Here is a 23,486-nt window from a genome sequence, read left to right on the forward strand (position 1 = left end):
CGCCGCGGGGGTCCCGAACCCCCCTGCCCTGCCACGGGGGTTAATCGGGAGGCTGTAAAAGAAACGGGAACGCCGACATTTGAACGGCAACTTCCCAATATACGCGGCGGGCTCGGAGAATCAGCTGGTTGCGAGGAGCATCCCCGGGGGGCGAGCGGGTCCCCCCGCACGGGACTGGACCGGCGTCGCATCCCCGCGCAGCATCCTCAGCATCATCCCCCTCGCCATCACCTCCTCATCGCTGCTCCACAGCCGGGGAGAGCCCAGCCGGCCCTGCCGTGACTTAAAAAAAAAAAATCTAAAAAACCCACCTCCAGCCCGGCCTTTCCCCTGCCCTCACTCCCCGTTTGATTAAAAGGTCTGCGCTGTGCGGATGATTTCACTGCAGAACGCTCTGCCATGCAAACGAGCGCAATTAATGCCTTTGAAACAATTTACGATTTCCGGCCTACTTCAACATGTATTAGCATATACCTGGTTTCTTTAATATACACTTTGTTTTTCCAAAACCACAAACATAGTTGCTGGAATTTCATGTGGAAGTGCTTAAGGGGTTGAAAGTTAACACCTTTGTGAGCTGAGCAGTCTCACAGTTGCTGCTAAACAAAAGCCTCTTTGTAGAAGCTTTCTCGAAATGTTTTCTTAACATGTTCCAAGTAGTTTTAGGCAGGCAACTAAAGTAAACAAGATGTTACCATGATAAAAACACTTGTGAAAACATTACAGAGTGCACTTAGTAGTTTCTTTCACATAAACTCCCCTTCATTTCATCAAAGTTAAATGCACATGAAGCAGATTACCAGCATCACTGCAACACAGGTCTGCCAGATCTCTCCAAAGGTCTGTCTCCTTCTTTTAAAAAATATATTTGATTTAAAAATGGTACAGTCAGGATTAAGTGCATCTAACCCACAATCAAATTAAAAAATAAAAATTAAAAGTGTGGAGGGATAAAATCCTAATCAGTCTTCTCCTTCATTTTTTGCCCTGGATACTCTGCTGAATAAACCACCCTCCCTCCAGCAGGGATTTCTTGAACAACTTGCTGTATAAGGGGTATCTATTTCTATCTGCAACGGTCTTTAAACACATGCAAATGAAATCAAGGATATAGTCAATTTTGAAGGAAAGTCGCTCTGTGCTACTAATTGCTCCTTTTGCTGCTGCCTGCGAGACAGGCCCTGGTTAACACTCCAGACACGTGTGCACCCTCCAGCCCTCACCTTGCTCCCTGCAGCTTGGCAGAGGCCACGGGGTCACCGCCGTGAGACTGGACTTGTTTTTGTTTTTAGGCTCAGGGAGTATTCTGGAGCATGCAGGGTGCTGCTGTTTCATTAGGCAGAGCAGCAGCCCCTGCTGCTATCAGTTAGCTCTAACTGATACCACATCACATGATAACCAATGGCTGATGGATTAAAAAAAAAAAACAACCTCACAACACAACGATGCTAAAACTGCAACTTATTTCAAAAAGAAATAGGGAAATAAATGCACACAATAGCCCGTGTATCTGCTGGTTCTGATAAGCATCCTCCTGTTGGCTGTGAGTGAAAGACAACTAGGATCGTTATTTGTACAGTATTTATCTTTGAAATCAAGGGCCCTGTGGTGTACCTCACCTTGGGAACAAACACTACAGAACGATCACAGAAGAGTGTCAAATCTCTGGTTTTGATTTACCAACAGTTATGATATTTCTTCCTCAGGAGGAAAAGAAATGAACCATGTTTTAGACCTGCGAGTTCTTTTTTCTCCTTTAACTGAAGAATCATTTTATTGGCATACAGGGCTTTCATTCCACATACAACTTCTCTCTGCCTTTTCACCAAGGTAAGTGAAATTAAGCAATGCTCAATTGATACACGGGCTGTATTTCACTTGGTAAACAAGAGTTTTTCTCTTGAGGGGACAGTCAAAAGAGCTTCACAGTTTATACAAGTATCAGAAAGAACCTTCAAGCATCTACCTATTAGCTTTTCATTGAGTAATAAATTCTGATAAATGGCAACATTAATTTAAGGCCTCTCCACAGGAGACATGGAAGGCTACCATTTAGGAAGCAACATTTCATTTTAGGAAGCAACACTCACTTCCTAACAGTGTCAATACACTGCTCATGGACACTCATTTCTGCATTCGTTCTGGGTTAAATATCACTTGGAACAGTTAAGATTTTGTCTGGACACTGTAGAATTTGGATAATGAGAAAATCTACATGAGCCAGTGGGTTCAAGAAGCTCACACAAAATATTTCTGTTGTATGGTTTTGATGGGGAAGAAAAGACTGATGATAAGTGAGTGATAGAAGAACTAGAACTGATGGAGCCAAGGTCCAGCCTGGGCCAGTAACAGTTTCCAGATTATTCCTAAGTATTGATTCCTCCAAGTATCTCCTCCAGGTAAACTGGTGGACTGGGCCTACTTACTGAAACATCTCCAAAACACCATGTAAGAACCAGTCTTGCTTCTACCCATGCTCTGTGACTTAAGGGCTGTGTTTTCTATGCATGGCCATGTCAAGCAGCCCACTGCTTTGCAATCTTGCTGAAACAACAGCTCTAATCTGGAACACAGGACTAGCATAGGCAGCAAAGGAGGTCTAATCTGACCAGATGTGACCACGTGTTATCCTGATATCTCAGGCTACGACAGCACCTTTCCCTTGCACTAACAGCAATAAAAATGAGAATTGTTTTAAAGGTCTAAATGCTATAGTATGGCATATGAATATGAATGAGCTGGTAAGTATGGCAAGATTAGCATTTATTTCACTTAAGTGAACAACAGGATGAATTATAAGAAAAGAGGCCACCCTTCATGGAAATCTATGACTAGCACCTTCTTATTTTGTAACCCTCATGTAACAAGAACCTTCTCACTGAACCCTTCCTTAGTTGTAATGTATGTTTATATATCAGCCCCAACTAAGGACGGTTTTGCCACTGGAACCAGGACCGGCCCATTCTGTTCTGAAAGCAAAGCCCTATCTGTATCATCTAACACCATCCAACAAACTTCCTCTGCTGGCTATCACCCCTCCCTCCCTCACATAAAAATCCAGGATACCACCCCAGAAAGGACAGGTACAGATGAACCTTCTGGGACTAAGTCTACTTATTCATCCTGAAGAATCCCATGTGTTTATGTGGACTGATTCCATGAGATGACTGCTCTAAATGGGAGCAGGATTTGTCCCTTTGTGAATTTAAATCATAAACACTGCCTGGGTGGTTGGTCTTTGGTCATCTTACAACTGACCAGCCACAGTACTTGAGAATCAAAATCGGTGACCAAAACTTCAAGAGCCTGGTTGCGCCCAAAATGTGTGTTTACCTGGTGTCCTACCCAGACAGAGAACTCTTTTGTGGTGGGAACAGTCTCTGCTCCAGCTTGGAGGGCTGAAGCTGATGGTTTAGCTGGTGGAGCAGCCATGTGTAAGCTATTAGAGCTCTGGGGTCCTTCCCCACACTGGGATGCATGCACTGCCATGGTCTAGTCCATAACGCACTGTTTATGCAACGTGTAAAACTGTGTTCTTTGGCAGCAAGGAAAAGGTCTGCAGCAAACTGCAGGGGCCCAATTAATATAATTATAGTTTATTTTTAGTAGTGTAGACTTTGTTCATTAGTTACTTATTTGACATAAATTAAATTTCACGTGATGTTCTGCAATCCTCCGTTCAATTATGGAGTTAATTTAAGACTAGACTTCTAAATTAAAGTGAAATCAAGGTTAAATCAAGGTTGCATTGTTTACATGATCGATACTGCAACTTAAAAGTTATTTAGAAAAAAAAATAAAAAAAAAAAGCTGCGGAACTGCAAACACTATTTTACAGTAACACACTGAGCAAGACCATAACTTCCCCATGGGGCTAATTTACTATCCCCTGTTAAAACGTTCTTGAGCCTGATCCAAAAGCCACTGAAGTGAAAAGGAGCTCTCTGTTGACTTCAATGGGCTTTGCATCAGGCCCAGGGTGAGTGACAGCACACAAAATTTCAGGGCATGCTTTCTGTACAATGCAAGTGCCAATAAAACCATCCTTACTTTAGAAACGACTGGAAGTCTTCACATACTGCTTCACAGCCCGGCCACTTGCATACGCCGTGTCCGTAGAGAGGATGGCTGTGCGAGTGCTCCTCGTGGGATAAACTGGGGGGGGAGAGAAAGAGAAAAGAGAAAAAGTGGTGTAACTGAAGGTACCATCACAATTCATCTTCACAAAGACTCTCAAAGAGCAGCAAACAACAGATCCTGAAACACCCCTAACACCTCACGGTACCCGCCTGACTCTGCCCATGGTTTTTCCAAACAGAATTAAATACCATTTGCAGTGCGAAACATGTGTCATTCTCACTTAGCTATCCTCCTACATTTCATTCATTAATTAAAAGCTTTGTAAAGAATTTAAATTAACACGGACGGGGGAGAAATCATTTGACAGACCTGCTTAATATCCTGCTTGATATTTTGCTAAGAAATTTATGAACATTGCATTTTTACAATTCAACTTTGTCAGGAAGAGAAGTCACCTCCATACAGCACTGTATCCTTACAGCACAATACAGCTGGACTTGAGGCTTTCCTCATCATTAAAGGAAGAGGAAAAGCATCAAGTTTGCAGCCTTGGCTTTCCCACTGTGTTATTTATTTACTGGATTGGCGTTTTTTTTTCTGGTTGGTTTTTATTTCCCTCTCTTACAGGCTGTTTCATTGCACGAGTACAGTCCCTTTATATCCCAAGAAAGACACGAGATGTACTTTCAAATGCAAAATTCGCCATAAAAACCAGGAACCATGCAGTCAAAGGGTTCCTCAGTACAACGGGTTAGTGGGGGCTATTAACCTTGCTAAGATTTGGCAGGAACGTCACAGAGCCTCCCAACTACTGAACCCAGGGTTAAAGAAAAAAATTCATATGAGCACTAAGGGGTTAATCCTTCAGCGGGATTCCAATCAATACGTAATGATTTGGCTGCACTGATCCAAGTCATGAGACGCTTTGATCCGGGCCATGTGGTGCTCAGGGAAATGTATCTGTTGCACTAACTGATGAACCATATTCTAAAATATCTTCTTTATTCAACTTCTGCATGGAAACTTCTTCAGGAAAGGAATTATTTTCTGCAACAATTTCCATAACCTTAGATGACTTTAAAACTAAAATGTCAAAATAATATTGAAGTCTCTATTTTATGCTCACACACGTATCTATTTTTCATATCAAATCTTTCTGCTACAGTATGTCTGTGCTGTATTATGAACTTCAAACATACACAAAGGATATGAACACATACCAGCATCTAGGTGTGGTTTTTATGACTCGTTTTATCCTGGATCATAGGTAACGTTATGGATAAACGCCTACTTCTTGCCATTTTACCTTTACACACATGTGGAAATGCTGTTTATACTTCTTTTGTAATTTTATCTGCCTGTGCACTGTATCAAAATTGTGTTCTTACATTATTTCTGATGCACTGGGCAGCAAGAACACTGAACCCTCCCGAGATGTCATCCCAAGTGCAAAGAAGTTGAAAGAGAAATTCTTGCCCAGATTCTGCAACTCTTCTCACTTTAGGCCCAATGAGAATCTGAAGATTATTGAAGATGGTTTTGAAAATTATTTTAATTAAAAAAAAAACCCAAAACTTAAAAAGTACTGATCAGAAAAGGCGTTAAGAGTTTTACATGAACCTAATTTATTATTTCATTAATATCTTATTTTTGGCTGTTTACAAAAAGTTCTTCAAGCATAAATATATGTACATGCAAGTTAATTTCCTAAAGAAACAACTGTAGGTGAAGACCTTCACAAAGGCCTTTTTCTATACAGGAATATTACACTGGTTTAACTTACCAGTCTTTTAAAAAATGTTCAAGTGTAGAGAATCTCTGTAAAGTTTTTAAAAGAACAAAGGGACCGATGCATTCCTTTCAAGGAAATCAGAAAAATGCTACACCACACGTTTTCTCAGCTGAGAAAGAGGGAGGACGGCTGAAGGAACACCATCCACCCAAGCCAGACAGGCATATGGTCAAACATCCTCTGTACACATCAGAAAAAAATCAGAAGATAATGGGTTTTATCATCTGCTTCCATACCTGGATACAGCAAAGGGTGAAAGCAGGCTTTCATGTTAACACTCCATTAAATTCCATGAAGACTACATGTGAGAGTTACAGTTTCAGGGTGTTTGGCAGAACCCAGACAAAAAAAAACGAAAAACAGCGTTTGAATTTCCCCCGCGCGTTACCCACCCCGGGACGGCTGCAGGAACGCCGTGGGACGCCAAGTAAGGAGTCAGTCTCCCAGTGGGGTTTAAGCACTGTAAATCTCATTATAATATCAACAGGAGTCACATGGCTTAAACCCCCAGCAGGGTTTTTTAAAGTTTCTCTGTGAGAGCCTAGAGGCCATGGCCAAGTCAACGGAAAGAGCCCTACCGAGATTTGTATTTATTTTTTAAATCCAAGTGCAAATCTCTTTTCTTTCCAGGGAACTTGCACAAGACAAGACAAACTATGTAGGACATGATACCCTGGTATTGTGTCCAAACAAAATGACGGAATGACCAAGACAATATCAAACTTTAAACGATGCTCAGGATGTCAAAGCCTCGTGCTGTCAATAACCATGAAGGCTGGTGCTGACTGTAAACGGGGAACTTAAAAGGTCACTCTGCTAACACAACGCTACGCGTAACACGCTTAACACCTACACAGAGCTTCCACTGCCATTCAACCAAGCAGAGGAACTACTTCAACTTACCAAAATAAGACATTTCAAAGAGGAAAAAAAAACCCCTTCAGCACTGAAAGACAAACGTCGGCCCCCTCGGCAGGCAGCGACTCCCATCCTGCTCGAGGGGGGGTTTTCAGCGGTGCCTTTCGGTGACCTTTATGTGTCAGTATCAGATTACTGCTATTTTATCCACCCCACTTTTGAAGATATTATAGATTGCCACTTGTTCCCTGATAGAGCCTGAAGAAGCACCTCAAAACAAAACAAAGAGCGAGTTTATACAGAAGCGGATGTAACGCACAAAGGATACAGCCACTGGGAATGAATGGAGAACTCTGTTCAACTGATCTAAGTACTCACTTTGTTTGAGCAAATAGAGGTGGAAGAAGAAGATTTTAATCCAGTACACAAACAAACAGCTCTGTGGGCACAATGCAAACCTATAATCTGAAACTGTTCACTGATATTTTGCCTGCATGCAAGCACACAGCTTCTGTAATCTGGATCCATCTCTGGTCTCGCTGTCGGAGACAGACTTTTAGAAGATCTGAGCATTGGCAAGCAGAAGCAAGTTTTAGGTCTGTTTGATTTCTAATGACACATTAGAGTAGGTGTTTGTTTCTGTCACCCTCTCCTTCCTAGGAACGCATATTCATGGTTGGGTACTGGTGATGCAACACTAGTTAGTGGAAATGATTTTATAACAAGACACAATTTTCAAAGTAGGGAAGGAATAAATGATGTAAAAATCAAGACTACGTGGGGTTTTTTCCTCTTCGTAAGGCATTTGCATAAAAAATACTTCCAAATAACGCAAAAGTGCAGCATTATTACATCGAAATACAGCAAAGAACACTCTGGCAAGTAAAATGTCTTGCGTAAATCATCTTATTCATGACATACGACAGAGTAACGAAACCCATGTGGGAAGCTGAAAACTGCGTAAGTGTCCACTCATTTCCTGCTGCCTCCAGCCCTGCTTCCAGTACAGAGGGGAGGAGAGAAGGGGCAGGCACTTCCACAGCTCCTCTGGGCTTGCTGGATAGAGGAGAGGAAATTTTGCTTCCTCCTTTACCCTATGTTGCTCCATAACCCCAAGGATCTCCAGAGGGTCTTGAAGCAATTTTACCACCTAATCCTACTGGGATGGCTTTTGGAGCTGGTACTTGCACACACCAGCCATTCATCTTTTGGAATACACCTGCTGTGCTACAGCATCCTTGAAGACCCCCACTCTGAGACACAAAAGCAAGGGGACAGAGAAGCCACAGACAGCTAAGCCCTAATGGAGAGTAAAAATGACAGTACACCCCAAAGAGGGACAGGGACACAGTGAGTATTGGGGAAAGCAGTGACCAAAGCCCCAGCATGAAAGTCCCCTCTGCTGTATGGTTTCATTCAACCCACACTTACTAACCACATGGAACTGGGTACCACGCTCGTACACTCTGGCTGCAAAGTCACGGGTGGATATAAAATCCAGCTAAGCAGAAGCTTCAGTATCAGTACTTCTGCCACACAGTGGACCATATTTTAAATATTCATGATGCTGACACACTTCATACTGCACTCTCCCCTCTTTCACATCTGCTTGGGCCAATGATCTTTGCCAAAACACTGGGGGAAGTCAGCGATGTAGAGAAGCATTCTTGATTTTCTATTACAGTTATGAAGCATCTGCTCACGTTCTAATGGTGCAGAGAACATGCCTGAGCCACCTGCACGCTGACAAATCAATACCATGTCTCCTGCTTTCCTCCTGTTGTGCACAGCACCCTAAGAAAGTGCAGAACTGCTCTCTTATTTAATTTCTCAGGGGCAATGGGAAGTGACCTCATCTTTGCCAGCTGCCATGAGACTGATGTCCATGTACAGTCCAGGCAAGAGCCTGGGGCTCTGTCTCACACCACATTCCCCCTCACTCTGAGATGTGGATGGCACAGCCCTTGAGGCAAAATGCCACAATTCTGGTCCTGTACAGGAGACACACGACTGGAAACCACCACGGCTCTCACACATTTGTGATTGCCCAGTGAGCTCTAAAGCGCCGACAGAATAAAGCTGCTAAAAAAATCATGATTTTCTGAGTCAGAAACACTCGCCGTATTTGATTTAAAATCGAAACAGAAGCAGTAATGATTAAATTCTTGTACCAACTGTACTCGAATGCAAGTTCCTGCCTTCATGACAAAATCAATTGAATAAAGACGTGTTTTGCAGAGAAGTTGCACTGGTGCAAATCCTTCCAAACTCTTACTGCAGTGGCTAAGTGCCTCTTTCCTCTCTAAACTGCACATTAAAAAAAAAAAAAACAAACCTAAAAAAAAAGAGAAAAAATTAAAAACCCAGCAAAACAACTAAAGCATTAGCCATATATCGAAATGGACTATTTCTAGATATTCATGCTCCCATCCAAGCCTCAGGAAATGCCCAGGAAACAGGTATGTGATCTGAACAGAGAACTGTCTGGGCAGGGTAATGCCTCCTCATTGCTGGGTAAAGCTTAGAAGGCTGTGGGCCTTCAGGAGAGATGGCATTTGATGTGGGTGGTCACTGACAGCACTTTCTAGAACTGGCTGGCAAAGTTTTGGATGCTTTTAAGAGCTGCATTTCTCCTCTTCCTCACTACTTTAGTCCACATTCAGACCTAGGACAAGAAGAAGCTCATGTTTTACATCAAGTCCTATTGGAAGTAACAGGAGTGGTATATTACATTTTAAATGACTACACCAATTTAAGACAAATCAGGTTAAAACTGCAGCCCACAGGCTGAAATCCTCTCTTCTAATCAGTGTGCACTAACTTATGTACTCCTGTAGTATAAGAAAGAAAACAGCAGCGCTGTTGTAACCCAAGGCCAGCTGTGCACCTTGAATCACAGCCCCCCATTTATGCCTCTTGTGGTATTATTCCCTAAATTCCTGGAGCATTTGCAGCAAGACTAAGACAAAATCTGGCTAACATTCCCTTTCTTTTTTACCCCCCTCCCCATTGCAAAGAGCAGAACCTGACTGGATAATTATATGCATCGTCTTCTGGTTTTGATCTGTGCACTGATGGTTTGGATTATTAATCAACGTTATGACCCTCCAGCACTCTAACACTACTACATCCTCCTTCCAGTGGCAGCCCCTCATCCAGGACAGTCACTGCCCTACATCCCTTCCTTGGAGGAATTAAATGTATTTCTAGAGCATTTAAAAGAAATGCCCATTGCCAAAAATCCACCGCTTATTTCAGGTGCAAGTTCCATTCCTGCACTTGAATTAACGAGTTTCTCTATGATTTAAAACTCTTATTTTTTATTTCAACCCTGTGCTTAGGTACTGTAGTGAAAAGTACATCAAATATACCCAGACGCACACGATTTGAAACGCTGGATTTTAAATTCCAGCACTGCTAACTAATGAGAACAATTTTTTCCCTCTTCTTCTTTGTAGCATCACTTCATGTACTTACATACCATAATCACATCCTCCTAGAGCCTCTATTTTTCCAGGGTGTAGATCTTTAATTCCCTTTAATCTGTCTTCATAGCCTATTCCCTCCAACTCCTTTATCATCCTAGCTGCTCTCCTCTATATTTGCTTCAGCTTCTCTTTATCCTTTCTGCAAGAGAGTGGCCAATTGTACATCACACTCAATGTGGTTTAACTGGTTCTGCATAAAGCAGAACAGGAAAAAAAAAGGAGGACTCAGATGCAACATGCATGTTTATGCCTCCCATGACTGCATTTACCTTTTTAACTAAGACATGGCACAGAGTGTCCCACCTTAATTTCTCAACCCTGGTTATGCCTCAGTCATTTCCCACACAACCGATGCTGAGCAGCTGACGTGTCATGTCAAACCCGCAGTTTGGAATTTTGATTTCCTAGCTGGGCTACTTTCTACTTATTCCTGCTAAATCTCATTTTATTCCTCTCTGAACAGTCTCCTAATTTATTCAGATGAAAACGGACTGATTCAGTATCTTAGTTTAATTAGGAAAAAAATGTGATCCAACCACTTTCATGGGTTTTGGGGGCTGGGGGGGGAGGGTGTTCTGGGGTTTTTTTTTCAGTTTGTTATTTTTTACACCGACTTTCAGCACAGCAATCCCATCCCTCTTACACACCCAATTCGCATGGCAGAGGGAGGTGGCAATGGCAAAGCTTTGGCCTCGATTCAGCAACGCTTTTAAGAACACGCACAAGTTTAAAAACACAGGATTAGACCTTGGACTTCACCGAGACCGAGGTGTAAAATTACCAACGTACACACATACTTTGTACAAAGATCCTGTTTGCCAACCCTATTTTACTGTAATTTATATTCTGTTGTAACATTTAAATTTATAGTAAAAGAAAACACTGAGAAACAAGATCTATTCTTGTTCAACAAAATTCTATTCTGTTACATTTAGAGTTGAGGCAAGTCTTCCACTCTTATATAAACCGGTGATACGTCAACAAATATGATTAACAGGGATTATTCACGTCAGTATTTTTCACCCCTGTCCCACAGGCACAACAAAACCTGCGCAGAAGGTGACTGTCACATCACACACAGCCTGGCAGCTCACTGAGGGGGGCCTTTGCCCACCCCACACCACTGCGGCAGCAGCGAAGTGCCCTTGGGGAGATGTTTATAAAAATACAATTAAGATAAATAATGACTCCAAGGGAGAATTACAGTTAAAGCGTTGCATTCTCTTTGCCACATGCCTTCCCTCGCAAGAATGCTGTTTAAAAAAGCACTAAAAATCGAGAGGACACAAGCCTGCTTCCCCAGGGAAGCGTGCTGAATCATACAGGTAGTGTAAATATCATATGCTGCTGCAGGTGCTAGGCGGTCTATTTGTTTGTGTTTACTAAAAGGTATAACAAATAGTCCCACTAAAACAGAACAACACTTGGCATTGGAGTGATAGATACCAGAGCAGCCATAAATCACGTTCATGTGTTTAGATTTGAACCAACAACTAAAGCTTCACTCTCCTGTTTTTGAGAGCCCCTTCGCTGTGATTTGCCCCTTTCAGGGGCAACACAACGAGAGGTTCAACATCCTTCCCGAGCATCGCACATCCAGGGAAAACCACGCAACAGCGGGAAGGAAAGCCAAAAAAAAAAGAGAAGCATGGAACAGACTTGCATGACATACATGGCCAGCTAACATCGTTTACAGCTTTGCAACTTCTGAGTTAATTCACAGTATAAACAACAAGGAAAATGTTTCTTCCGAGCAAGACTTCCTGTAAACTGTTCATTAGAGCGCGCGGGGCTGTGCACCTGCTGATTAACCATGCGCTCCAAGAATAAACACAAACCCCAGCCAGCCAGATTGTTCTGGAATTCGCTCTGAGCTGATTTTTCTTCCCCCCACGTTATAAATTGGATTCTACAATAAAACAAACAGCAGAACATAGGTTGCCGAGAGTTAAAATCTACTTTTTACACTACATTGACCACAGCACCCACAGGCACAGCTACAATGTCTTTCTATGAATGGGACAGATTGCCATATGGATGCAGACACTGAACAAGCTGTACAACTCCTGGCGACAAGTGCCTAGGGGACTGTCCTATATTAGCACCACCTGTGCTGTGGAAATTGTGCTCTGTGTATGAAATGGTATTTAAGGGCCCATCGCGATGTTATTTTTGAGTATACACAAAAAGGAAAATTACAGTTAGGAAGAATTTGCTGGCCAGCGGATCTGTTGCTCAGTTCCCCAGATCGTTTCCCAAAGGAATAGTTCTCCTCTTTATTCATGCAGCCCAAAACGACAAGCTGCAACACATATTAGCAGTTTCCCTGCCCGGGCTTATACCATCCTTTTAATGACAAGAATATACTTTATAATATACATATGTTTTCCTGATCACACAGAAGAAATTACAGTCCTCCCCAGCTTAACAACACCAGCTACACAGAAAAACACCCCATGGCATTCCACAAATGTTGCTCCAGCAGCAAGCAATGCTTTTCCTCGGGCTCGTCCCCCCACCCCTCAACGTGCAGCAGGTAGAGCCACAAATCCCGATTACCGAATTTCAATGTGAAATCTCAATACTTTGAAAAACCGTGTCTGCCTGGCAAAAATAGAGTTCCAGATTAGCACAAGATGTCGAGGGAGGGGGAGACGGGAAAAGAAGGGAAGAGAGGTTTGAGCAGTACCTAGCTGCTCTACGAAAAGAGATTTCCCCCTCTCCAAACTGCAAGAAAAAAAAGGATGCCAAGGAAAAGTAAAGTAAAATAAATTGAATTAAAGAAAAACAGTTGTAAAGTGAACATTACAACCTGGGAAAAATGATGTCATTTTATTGAGAAACTCATTTTTTTTCCATTAAACCATAGTGAAATGGATAAAGTTTATACAGCTTAATGGTGGAGTTTTACTTTAAATGCTGCTCAATATCTTAGCAGTACAATATAACATGATATAGCAGCTGTCATACTAACTGCTCCATTTTTATTGAACAGCAGAGAAAATAGTCACACAAAAGTCACCTAAACTCCTCTACTTCTATGGCATTTTCAAGGGTGTTTCCTTTAGACTCGCAAGCTGTGTTATGCATGATAAAAAAAGTAACACAGCTCTTTGTTAGGTCCCTGCTCAGTTATTCGGGACAGTCAGATCTTTGAGCAAACGCTGAAGAAGGACAACTTGCACGCAGGACGAAATAAAAAGAAACAGGAATCCACGGTGCAGTAAACCAAAACCAGGTCCCTTTTTAAGACTAGTACATAAACACCTCTAATAAAAGAAGAGGACAAATTTTCATTGGACTTTAAGTATTTAGACAGGAATGTTTTAGTAAAAGTTTAACTGCAAAGTGCATGCAATTAACAGAAAGCCATCAGCTATTTCTCTGGTATGTAAAAATAGCATTAAGCTGTATTAAATGCACGTGTAAGTATCTCAGTTGCAAGAAAAGGGAGGAGATATGCAAAGCACTCAGATATCAAACAATGATCTGTTGGCCAGATGGAGGAATAAAACAATACATATGCTAAAATTTGGAAAAGTTCTGCTAAGCGTCTGCCAAGGCTCACCCAATCTATTTTAAGTGCTTTTTGATACATTAGCTTAGTGTTTGGAGTTGTACAACTGATGGTTATTACACGGGACCAGAAAGCAGCAAAGCACTGGTGTGCAGGAGCTCCCTGACGCTGGGGCAGCTTCCCAAGCATCTGATCCAGCGCCCTCATTCAGCCAAGGGCCACATCAAATATTCACAGGCCGCTTAGCTTCGCATCTTTTGTAGGGGAAAAACAAATAAAACAAACCAGGAACGACTTTCCTGCATTTAGTGAAGGAATTCCTTGAAAACCGTAATTTGATTAAAGAGCTCCTGGGCGGACTGAGGAGCAAGTGCAACTGCACAACTGATTTAGCAGAAGGCTCCTGGAACACGAGAGCGCCGCGGCAGACGGTGGGTGCGGGCGACGCAAAAGAGGCTCCACACCCGCATCTGAGAAGCACGAACAATAAAAAAAAAAAAAAAAAAAGATGCTTGATAAGGCTTAAAAGTGGAGATTAGTAACGCCAGGTCTGAGTCACGGCCGGTGTTTTTTCAAAGCTGGTCACAGAGAAGTGACTCAGAGGGGAGCACGCGCAGTAACTGGTGGAAATTGCTTTGGCAGGGGAGCGAGGGCCAAGGCATCAGGCACCGGGACGCTTTGGGCTGTACCTGTATGTAATAAATGGAGACAATCAGGAGAGCACCCTGCTCTGGCCGTGGCACTGTCATTGGCATTGGACAGCCCAACCAGCCCCACAGCCATCACACTCATTGGAGGTGCATGGGAAGAGGAAGCCATGTAGAAAGGAATGGTTTACTGGACACACAACTGGGCATCCGGGCTCCAGTCTGTGACTCCCACCCAGCTCCACAGCAAGGAAGCTGCATGGAGACACCCAAGCTGCTCAGACTGTGGGTAACAGCACAAGAGTCATGATAGGGGTTTGAGAACATGAGGCAGCTAAATACCTTTTGGGAGGAAAGGTCCCAGGAACGCCAACTTTTTACAGGAGACTGGATTTGAGGTAACCTAATCTAACTCAACTCTGTTGAGGGTAAAGTATAATGAGCTGAAATCAACTGCAGGGAGCAACTGAGGGGAGCCGACACGGATGAGCAGATTTGATGCTGGCACCAGTGCAGAACGAATGCCAGGACTACACAGAGAGGCTGGCCAAGAGAGGATCAGGCCCTGGGAGCATATGGACTGCAGGCTGAACTGTTTCATCCCGAGCATTAATAATGGACCGAAGTCTGTAATTCTTAATTGTGCTGAATCCTAATGCCTTCATCTAAGGGCCTTGGGATTTTGATGGAGGATCAGCTGGCATGGAAGATAACAACAGTGAAACACAGGGCATTAAGCCTAACCAGCAGATCAGTGGTCTGCAATGCCATTCCTCATACTTCCCTTCAGAGCTTTCTCCAGACTCCTTCCTCCTTCTACCCTGGCAAGAAAAAGTAATTTTAAAACCCCCTTGTTTATCCCATTTATTTTTCATATGAGATGGTTGCTTGCTTATGTGGAAGGGCAAGACCCAAGCAGAGGGCTGTAGGCAGATGGCAAAAGATCTCTTGGACACGTAGCCTTTAACTGCAACTCTTCACCTTGCCTCTGGTAAACAAGTTGTGCCTTCTTAAATTAAAAGGTCTGGACCCTAATTAACTCCCTTGTCTGTGTACAGCCTGCACTCAGTACAGGATGGTACCAGGGGATGGGACCAACACACAGGTGCACAACTGCTCCACAGCACCCCCAGATTTCCCCCAGCTGAAGCCCAAACTGGAACAACCTCTGCTCACTGCAAAGCACTGATGAATTCTGCACTGCTCTACTCTCCCAAACCTACTCACACCAGGAATATTCCCAAGCATGCAGGTTTCAGGATGCCCAATGCTCATCAGGTTATACAGTCAGTAGTCACCTGAAGTGACTGGGCATCCATCTGCCTTGTTTTGCTGTTCTTTTTAAGAAAATAACCCAGTTTCCCCCAAATAAGATGCAGTGGAGTAAGATGGAAAGCTGGTTCTGTCCTTGACATTTCTAAGCATAGTATATGTACTTAACTGGCTCATGTTATTTATTTATTTATTTACTTGTGTAGAGAAACTGCTTGTTTCTGAAGAAACCCAAATGCTGATAAGATGATGAGAGGTTTGCATGCTGGTTGATGGTCTCACTTTCCCTTATCCTGAGTGAATACAAGTATCTATAACTAAATATTTCCCTTAGGGTACTGATGACTGAGGTATGTTTATTGCATTGAGTGAATTTATATATATAATCAGCACAATAAACATTATTAAATTGTCTGAGTAAAATCAAAGCATGAAACACACAGTCAGTGCTGAATTCTAATGATGCTGAATGCCCATGATTGCATGGGGAAAGGATCTTAACAAGCCTTGATTTGAGCTTTGGCATCCGCCTCACAAATCACACGAAATGTTCTCTCTTTAATAGTGCTGAATATTGATAAATGTCTCTGCACGGCACAACAGGGAAGTTGGTCTCTATTGGCAATCTTTACCAAAGTGTGTTTTTTCCTTCTCTACACTCAAGGGTTTACCCTGAATGATTTAATTATAATTTTCCTTGTGTAAGACAAATTAAAGAGGAGAGTAGGAGTGTCATGCCAAAGCAGATTATTTATCTCCTTAACAGATTGCTGTGCACCAAACCCCAGAGCTGCTGCTGCTGCTACTTACAGAAACTGGGCGAAATGTGGGACAAAAGCATAGATGTAATATACATTTAAAGCCCAAATGAATGAAAGCATTAACCCATTATTTATAGCTGGAATTGTTTCATTCCCATGAAAGCCCTGTAGAGCACGCAGAAACCAAGAGCAGCACCACAATGCTCCCTGCCCAGAAGGGAGGACGCCTCCTGCTTTTGAATGCATTTTTTGCTTTTTGAGCATCCCAGGTGACTCTGGCCACCCACCTGCTGTTTGCTGTTTAGTCATAAAGGAGAATTTTTGCTGTCCCCTTGGCTCCGAGCACAGCAGCCCCACGGTCACACCAGTGTCACCAGTGACACCAGAGCTGCATCCCCGCAGCGTGAGCAGGACTGCAGCCTCCCTGTGCACAACCCTGAGCACAGCGACGCATGGGCACGCCAAGCAGCCAATGACTATTTCTCCTGCTATTTTAAACCCCTTGTTTATAACCAAAGTGTGTCTTTACCCAAGATACACAGCAGACTTGCTGCTCGCCCGCTGATTCTAAGGCAGGTGCCTCCTGTCTCGCAGGTCTCGAGCAGCCTCACGGCCTGACCTGTGGGATCAGGAACCCCGTAAAGCACAGCCTGAACTATCCCAGTGACATGTGCCAGAGATGACAGTGATGATAGTAACTCCCACATAAGCAACTTGCCTCCTGCTGCCCAATCCTTCTCAAGAGCCAAGGAGGAAGGGGTTGAAAACAGCTTTACGGCACACCCTAAAAGTTAATGTTACCTGTATATGATTATTTATTGCTGCTGGGCAGTCGTTATGATGCGGCTGTGCTTAGCTGTTAGGACACTTACAGTTTTTACTACATGCTTTTTACTGTTGGTTAAATCTAAATAAGTATCTCTTGGTTGCATCAAACCAGAGCTAACAGCCAGTTGCACAGAAGGTGCATTACTGAGGGGGGAAACCACAACCTAAAAACCTGCCCTGGCCTGGCCAAGCTGTGACTTGTGTGATGAGAGGTAAAAGGGTTGACAGCTCTCGTGAGCCCTTCCCACAGATCCATCTGACCTGAGCCCGGACTAGGGAGCACCTCCCAGTCTCCTTGTATTTGTTCTGCTGAGCCAGCTGGGTACAAGATCATACACGGATTTCACTGTAAGTCCAGCAAACTCAAGCTCCCATCAGCCCCACGATTTTTTTCTAGTCTTAATCTTGGCAATCATAAAGTGACCAAAACCCATGCTTTGTGCCTGCGCTCTCTCTTTTTTAAGTGCACTGAAATTTCCCCTTCTGTGAGCTTTCAAATATACATCTGATGGCAGAGCACAGCAACTCTTCCCTCTCTGCTCACTCCCTACCCCATACTCCCTGACTATAGATAAATACCCTTTCAGAAAGGAAACCAGTGCAAAATATCTCACCAAGGAGTTTCTGTGTCACATGAAATCCAGGCAGGCACCACAGTGCCTGATGAGACTGCAACAAAACCCTTAAGTGCATCAGGAGGCATTCTCCTGTCTGTAGTCTCCCACTCTACTTATGGATAAAAATGTAATTCAATCACTGCAGCAAATGGATGGCGCAAACCCTCCATGTACCAAACACAGGCAGGATAAAGCAAAGCCTGTAGTTCTCTTATTTGTCTTCCTAAATACATCTATTTTTGTATTTTGATATTGTAGAGAACTCAATAGATATGCCAGAAAAGTATAAAGAAAGCTTAACCAATACAGCTATCGATTCAGGCACTGAGGATTTTAAGTCTTCTAAACTAAGACAACCTCAAACAGCACCACGGCATGTTTATGCCTTCCTAATTAATCTGGAACTTTACTAATAAAAACATACCTGCCACCTTGTCTGTAGATCCCAACTGCCTCCAGGCCACAATTACAGGACTCAGACACATGGATTTCCAGTTCTGCTCAACAGTATACACAGAGAAAACTCTTTCTTTGGAACAGATTCCTGTATTTCCACTGCACTGCAAACTGAACTGATTCTGTGTCCTGGCTTAGACTGCCATTAGCAGACAGCATGTGCCTCTATTCACTGAAAGAGCATCCATCTCACTACATGGGGTTTTATTTTATATACTCGGTAAGAAAAACACAGATAAAAAATTTATTGGAAACTCATAAACCCATCTTGTTCAGCTCTACATGCAGCAAAAAGGGAATTTAATTGTTTAATAAACATCAAATTGTTTTTAGTATCCCATGTAAGTCTTCATGAAAACCACGTCCTTGGCACTTACATGCATTATAAATGTATTCACTGAGGTTCCCCCACGTCCTTTGAATGGGTATATAAATGATGCCTCACACACACAGCAGTTCTTCCAACAGTGGGTGTGCTCTCCTTTAAAATCTATCTATTACCAACAGCACCATTTTCTTAATATCAGAAAGATATAAGAGGTATTTATACAGCTTCCCTATCAATCTACTCTCAGACCACCAGAAATACAAACTCTATGGCTTAAAAATTCCATTATCCTCTTTCTAATGAATGAAAGGAAGATGGAAAGACAAAGCCATCAGTTTCCATAAAATCCAGCTTTCACTGGTGTCTGCTGTAACATTTCCAGATGGGCAAAGGGACTCTCCTGAATGCAAAGGAGCACTGCCCTCTCCCCTGCGCCCACTCCTCGAGACCCTTCCTTTCCTCCTCCTCCTCCTCCTCCTCCTCCTCCGGCAGTGATCCCGAGGCTGCAGCCAGCACTGGCACCCACGGCCCCAGCGCCTGGGCCTGTCTATCTCCCTGTAAGCAAAAGTTACTTTGTTAGACACGCCTCAGTGAAATCTGGGGGTGTACAGAAACAAACCTGCAATAAAGCATCCTCTGGAATAAAGCAGAGCCCGCGCCGAGAAGCACATCAACAGACAACCCCTGATTTAAGCCATTTCTTTTAACAATGCAAGCCGAGCAAGTATAAATTAACTCACACTTTTAAAAGCCAAACAACGCCAGTTAGCTAATTTTATCAGCACATTAAAAAAAGAACCACTTTGTTTTTAGAAAAACCTGGTGAACTCAAGCCTACCCTGTCTCGTGAAAGCAGGTAAACACAGAGTAAAAAAAAAAAAAAAAATAAAAAGGCAAACAAGTTAGATGAGATGGGGCACCAAAATTTGACGGAAAAATTAATACTATACTGACCAACAGATTTTATTCCTCACCTGCAGCCTGCAAACCCAAAGCACATCAGGAGTATCAATACTCGTGACGCAAAACTCAAAAAAAACCCCCCAGCTTACACTCTTCACACTTCCCCCAATACGCTTATCCAATGCACTTCTAATTAGCTAATTGTACCCACATTGATCCAATTAACAAGCCATAAAGATGCGAACAAAAGGAGCATATTCTGCCCAGTAGAGACTCTATTCAACCACGCCAACACCAGACAGAGCAAGACGTGGAAGGACAGAACGGAGGCCAAGGCTGTTGGCCACCGCTCCCGTTCCGCCACCGCTCGGAGATGCCCCGTGTGGAAATCCCCCCTGGGGACCTACCTCTCCCGTTTAGGAGTGTGGACTGATAGCTGTCCATTAGTTGAGGCGTGTGGGTTGATGATTAAGGAGGTCTTGGAGGGCGCGGAGGAGGAGACGCAGGTGGTGGACAGGTCCAGGCTGCTGTGGTTGTTGCTGGCTGCCTCCTCCGCCGTGTGCGAGCTTGTCACTTCCTTCCAGAGCTGCTGCAGTTCTGTTGGAATCATGCCTGAAACAAACAAATTGGATAATTAAATCAATTAACAGCTAATTCGGCCGTCTTCAAACAGTAATTAAATCAAAGAGTCAGTAAACAAAGCCTAGTGTTAGTTTTGCCTGTGTGTGTTTTTGCGCATGTTTTTTTTTTTTTTTTTTTAATAACTAAATGCTAATACTGAGCACAGCACGGCTCTGCCACGCTCTGGTGTGACACCTGCAACACTCATGTAATGCAAAATCCAGGGGTGGGGTGGGGGGATCCATACAACACCACACCCACCCCAAACACTATGTTAATTATTAATATTTTTTTTTGCAATTCTTAGACCAAAGGGCCCGTATCCAGAATCCCTACACAGGCAGAAATTCCCCCGGCACTCATAGCAAGGCTGACAGGAAAGGTGGCCAAGGGCTACTCTGTGGCTAGCAAAAAAAATTCAATTTCTTTCTTTTTCCCCAAATTTTTTTTTTTTTTTAGGAAAGTGACTACTTTCTAACCTGTTATTAAAAACAAGGAAGGTCTTAGGGAAAAAAATACTCAGCTTTATTATTATGACAACATGAACCAAAATATGACTAATTTTGCGCTTAAGTTTTAAATGATGACAAATAGCTTTGTTATTAAATACAGTTTTTATTAATCACTTTTAGACATAAATTATGAATTCATATTGTCTTCCTGAAATGCTTTTCAAATTTTAACAGTCAAATTGATTATACTATGATTATTTCATTAACACACCTATCTTTCTCATTAATTTTGGTTTCTCGAACTGCTCACTTAATTGATGGATGTGTCTACCGAAAAACTGTATAACTTTCTATACAAGTAACACTATTATTACTGTCATTTCTTAGATCGATGCTAATGAGCCATTCAAAAGTAAAACGAAAACAGAAAATAAGCTTCAAGAAAAAATAATAAGAAAAAATTGTATTTTTTTTCAAATGTGCCAAAGTGGACACCAGGGTTAGGAAAGAACATTCGAGAACTAATGCAAGAGAAAACTGCAAACTCCAGTGGGCCAAACGGAAGGGGAACCATGTGCTCAAGCTGAGATCATGCTTTTGGATAAAGCTGATGTTCTTAACATGATCAAACAAGTCAAGTTTCTCTCACTGCAGACTATTTCAGTGCTCCTTCAGAGAAGGCCATGGGAAAAAATCAGCAGTAGAGACACGTCACTCAAATATTCAGGGAAAAAATAATAACAATAATAATAACAGCCAGTGTCTGTGTGTTTTTAAAGAGGTTTCTCATCACTGTGCGTCCAGCTCATCGTTTGGGTGACTGTTCATTGTTTCACCATGTTGTAGCACTGGAGCTATCCTAAGGAAACCTGCCATTTTCTGAGTGTGCAGCAGCAGCTCACACAGGCATGTACCTCACCCAACCTAAGGTACTGAAATAAAGAAAAAAAAAAAAAAAAAAGGGAGGCAGTATGCATTATATTCATTTGAAACACATAATAAAAAATGCCAAGGTCTAAATTTAATTTATTTTTGTCATTTAGAATACAATGGATAGATAATCATCTCAACGTGATCAGCCAAACATCTTTACTTTGCTAAACTGTTAAAGATTTTAATTATGCTAGCTTTGGAGAGCACTGGTCTAATGAGGCGATAGACTCCAGAGAATCTAAGTGGTTAAGAACTGTGAAATGAGTCTGATAGGATTTTTTTATATTCACCGTGGATCGTTTGCATATCAAAGAGGAGTAAATTATTGCACGACAGACCAATAACCTTCCCCGCCTTTCCCAGAGTAGCATTAACAAAAACAGTTGGTCTCCGGTAACGGTTCACTACAAAAAAATGCTAAAATCCTTAAGTATCTGCAATTAATATATATTATGGAAGAGGCTTCAATTTATACATTAAGTGATCAGATATTCTTAGGACACATCCGCTTCTCTAAAGCCACGTCATTTTCCTTTCATCAGCCCCAAATGCCAATTATATTTTGATGGATTTTGTCCCAAATGAGCATTTAGTTATTAGACATATTCAATTATTACCTGTCCCCTGAAATTAAACCTCCGAGCAAATTAAACAAAGAAAAAGGTCAGTACACAAGCCTGTGTCCTGTTTTGCTGTGTGGGGGCTATTATTTTCAAACACCTTGCGAAGTGACAGTGTGGGATGTATTTTTAGCCAACACGCTTGACAGGACTGTCTGCGCACTAACAATTACCTGTGAGCACGGCTGACCCTTACACACTGTTTACTCAATTGAAACAATAGTGAATAGACTTGTCTGTTGATGATAACATATTGATATGAGACCGTATGAGCCGACACCTATTTTTATTTTCCAGAATAAGCAAATAGGGAAAGAATAACTGGACTTTTTTTTTTTTTTTTTTCCGAATCTGGATTTTTGCAGGTTTTTAATTAGACACAGGCTAGCATCCATGCTCTTCTCCCCCTTCCCCTTTCTCCTCTCCTCCTGGTCACTGCTGATCCACTAATGCTATATCCCAAGGAAAAGCCTGTAAGTGTTACAGCCATTAAAACAGATGTGATATTTATACCTCACTGTAGATCCTCTAGAAGTCAAGGTGTTTGCTCTAACTTTCTATCCAAGTGTAACTCACATTAGCACTAATGACAACTACAGCACAGATGGAAAGAAAAATATAATACACTCAGTTGGGGGGTGGAAGAAATGCTGGAGATAATAAGGATTTTAGGGTGGGCTACATTAATTTGAAGAGTTAACTGTGATGTCGTACATGTCTGCACACAACACCTTGCCAAAAAAGTGATTACATCACCTGATTAATAAAATAAAATTAAAAATAGCCTCTCTCCCGCTTCTCCAAATTTAGTTCTTTTGAAATAATTCTGGAGAGAATTCCTGACTAGCCTGTCAAACCGGGCAGCTGAAAGGTGTGCTCATCACTCATCCAGCAAAATGGTTAAATAAAATAATAGAACAAATGGTAAAAGCAAGTCAAATAGATCCACGACCACTCGCAATAAATTATGTAATTTACCATTTAACAGTTTCATTTTAACAGCGAGAGCTAAATTTCAACTCAGATTCCCAGAACTGTGCTGCAATTACCCGAGATCTCTGCTGCCAGGGCTGCAACTTCCTACAGACCAGGAACAGGATTCAGACCTGAAACTGCCAAATCTACGGGAGCAATCAGGCACCCAGATGTCTCAGTCCTATTATTTTCACTCGCTGGTGATCTGAAGTGTGATTTGCAGTTTCATTTTGCAGATACTAAAGATCTCACTCTCGCAGCTCAGTACACTGCTGAAATGGGGTTTATTTTTAAATTGCTGCTATGTACAGATGTAAAATCTAGATTGCAGAAGTGTC

General features: G+C 42.4%; 1 protein-coding gene across 28 annotated transcripts in view; it reads right to left on the bottom strand.

Moving 5' to 3' along the window:
- The window catches only part of FOXP1 (forkhead box P1), a 384,733-nt gene that overhangs the window by 42,886 nt on the left and 318,361 nt on the right, over positions 1-23,486 (bottom strand). For all 28 annotated transcript variants that reach the window (XM_027894563.1, XM_027894558.1, XM_027894562.1 and 25 more), the window contains 2 exons: positions 19,955-20,159; positions 4,051-4,155 (listed from right to left, as the gene is read on the bottom strand). In XM_027894563.1, the coding sequence (XP_027750364.1) occupies positions 4,051-4,155; positions 19,955-20,159 (310 nt within the window). The remainder of the gene's footprint in view (positions 1-4,050; positions 4,156-19,954; positions 20,160-23,486) is intronic.

This window comes from Empidonax traillii, unplaced genomic scaffold (genome assembly GCF_003031625.1).
Source record: "Empidonax traillii isolate 1590-97213 ecotype Southwest subspecies unplaced genomic scaffold, ASM303162v1 scaffold433:size1479616, whole genome shotgun sequence".
Lineage (NCBI taxonomy): Eukaryota > Metazoa > Chordata > Aves > Passeriformes > Tyrannidae > Empidonax > Empidonax traillii.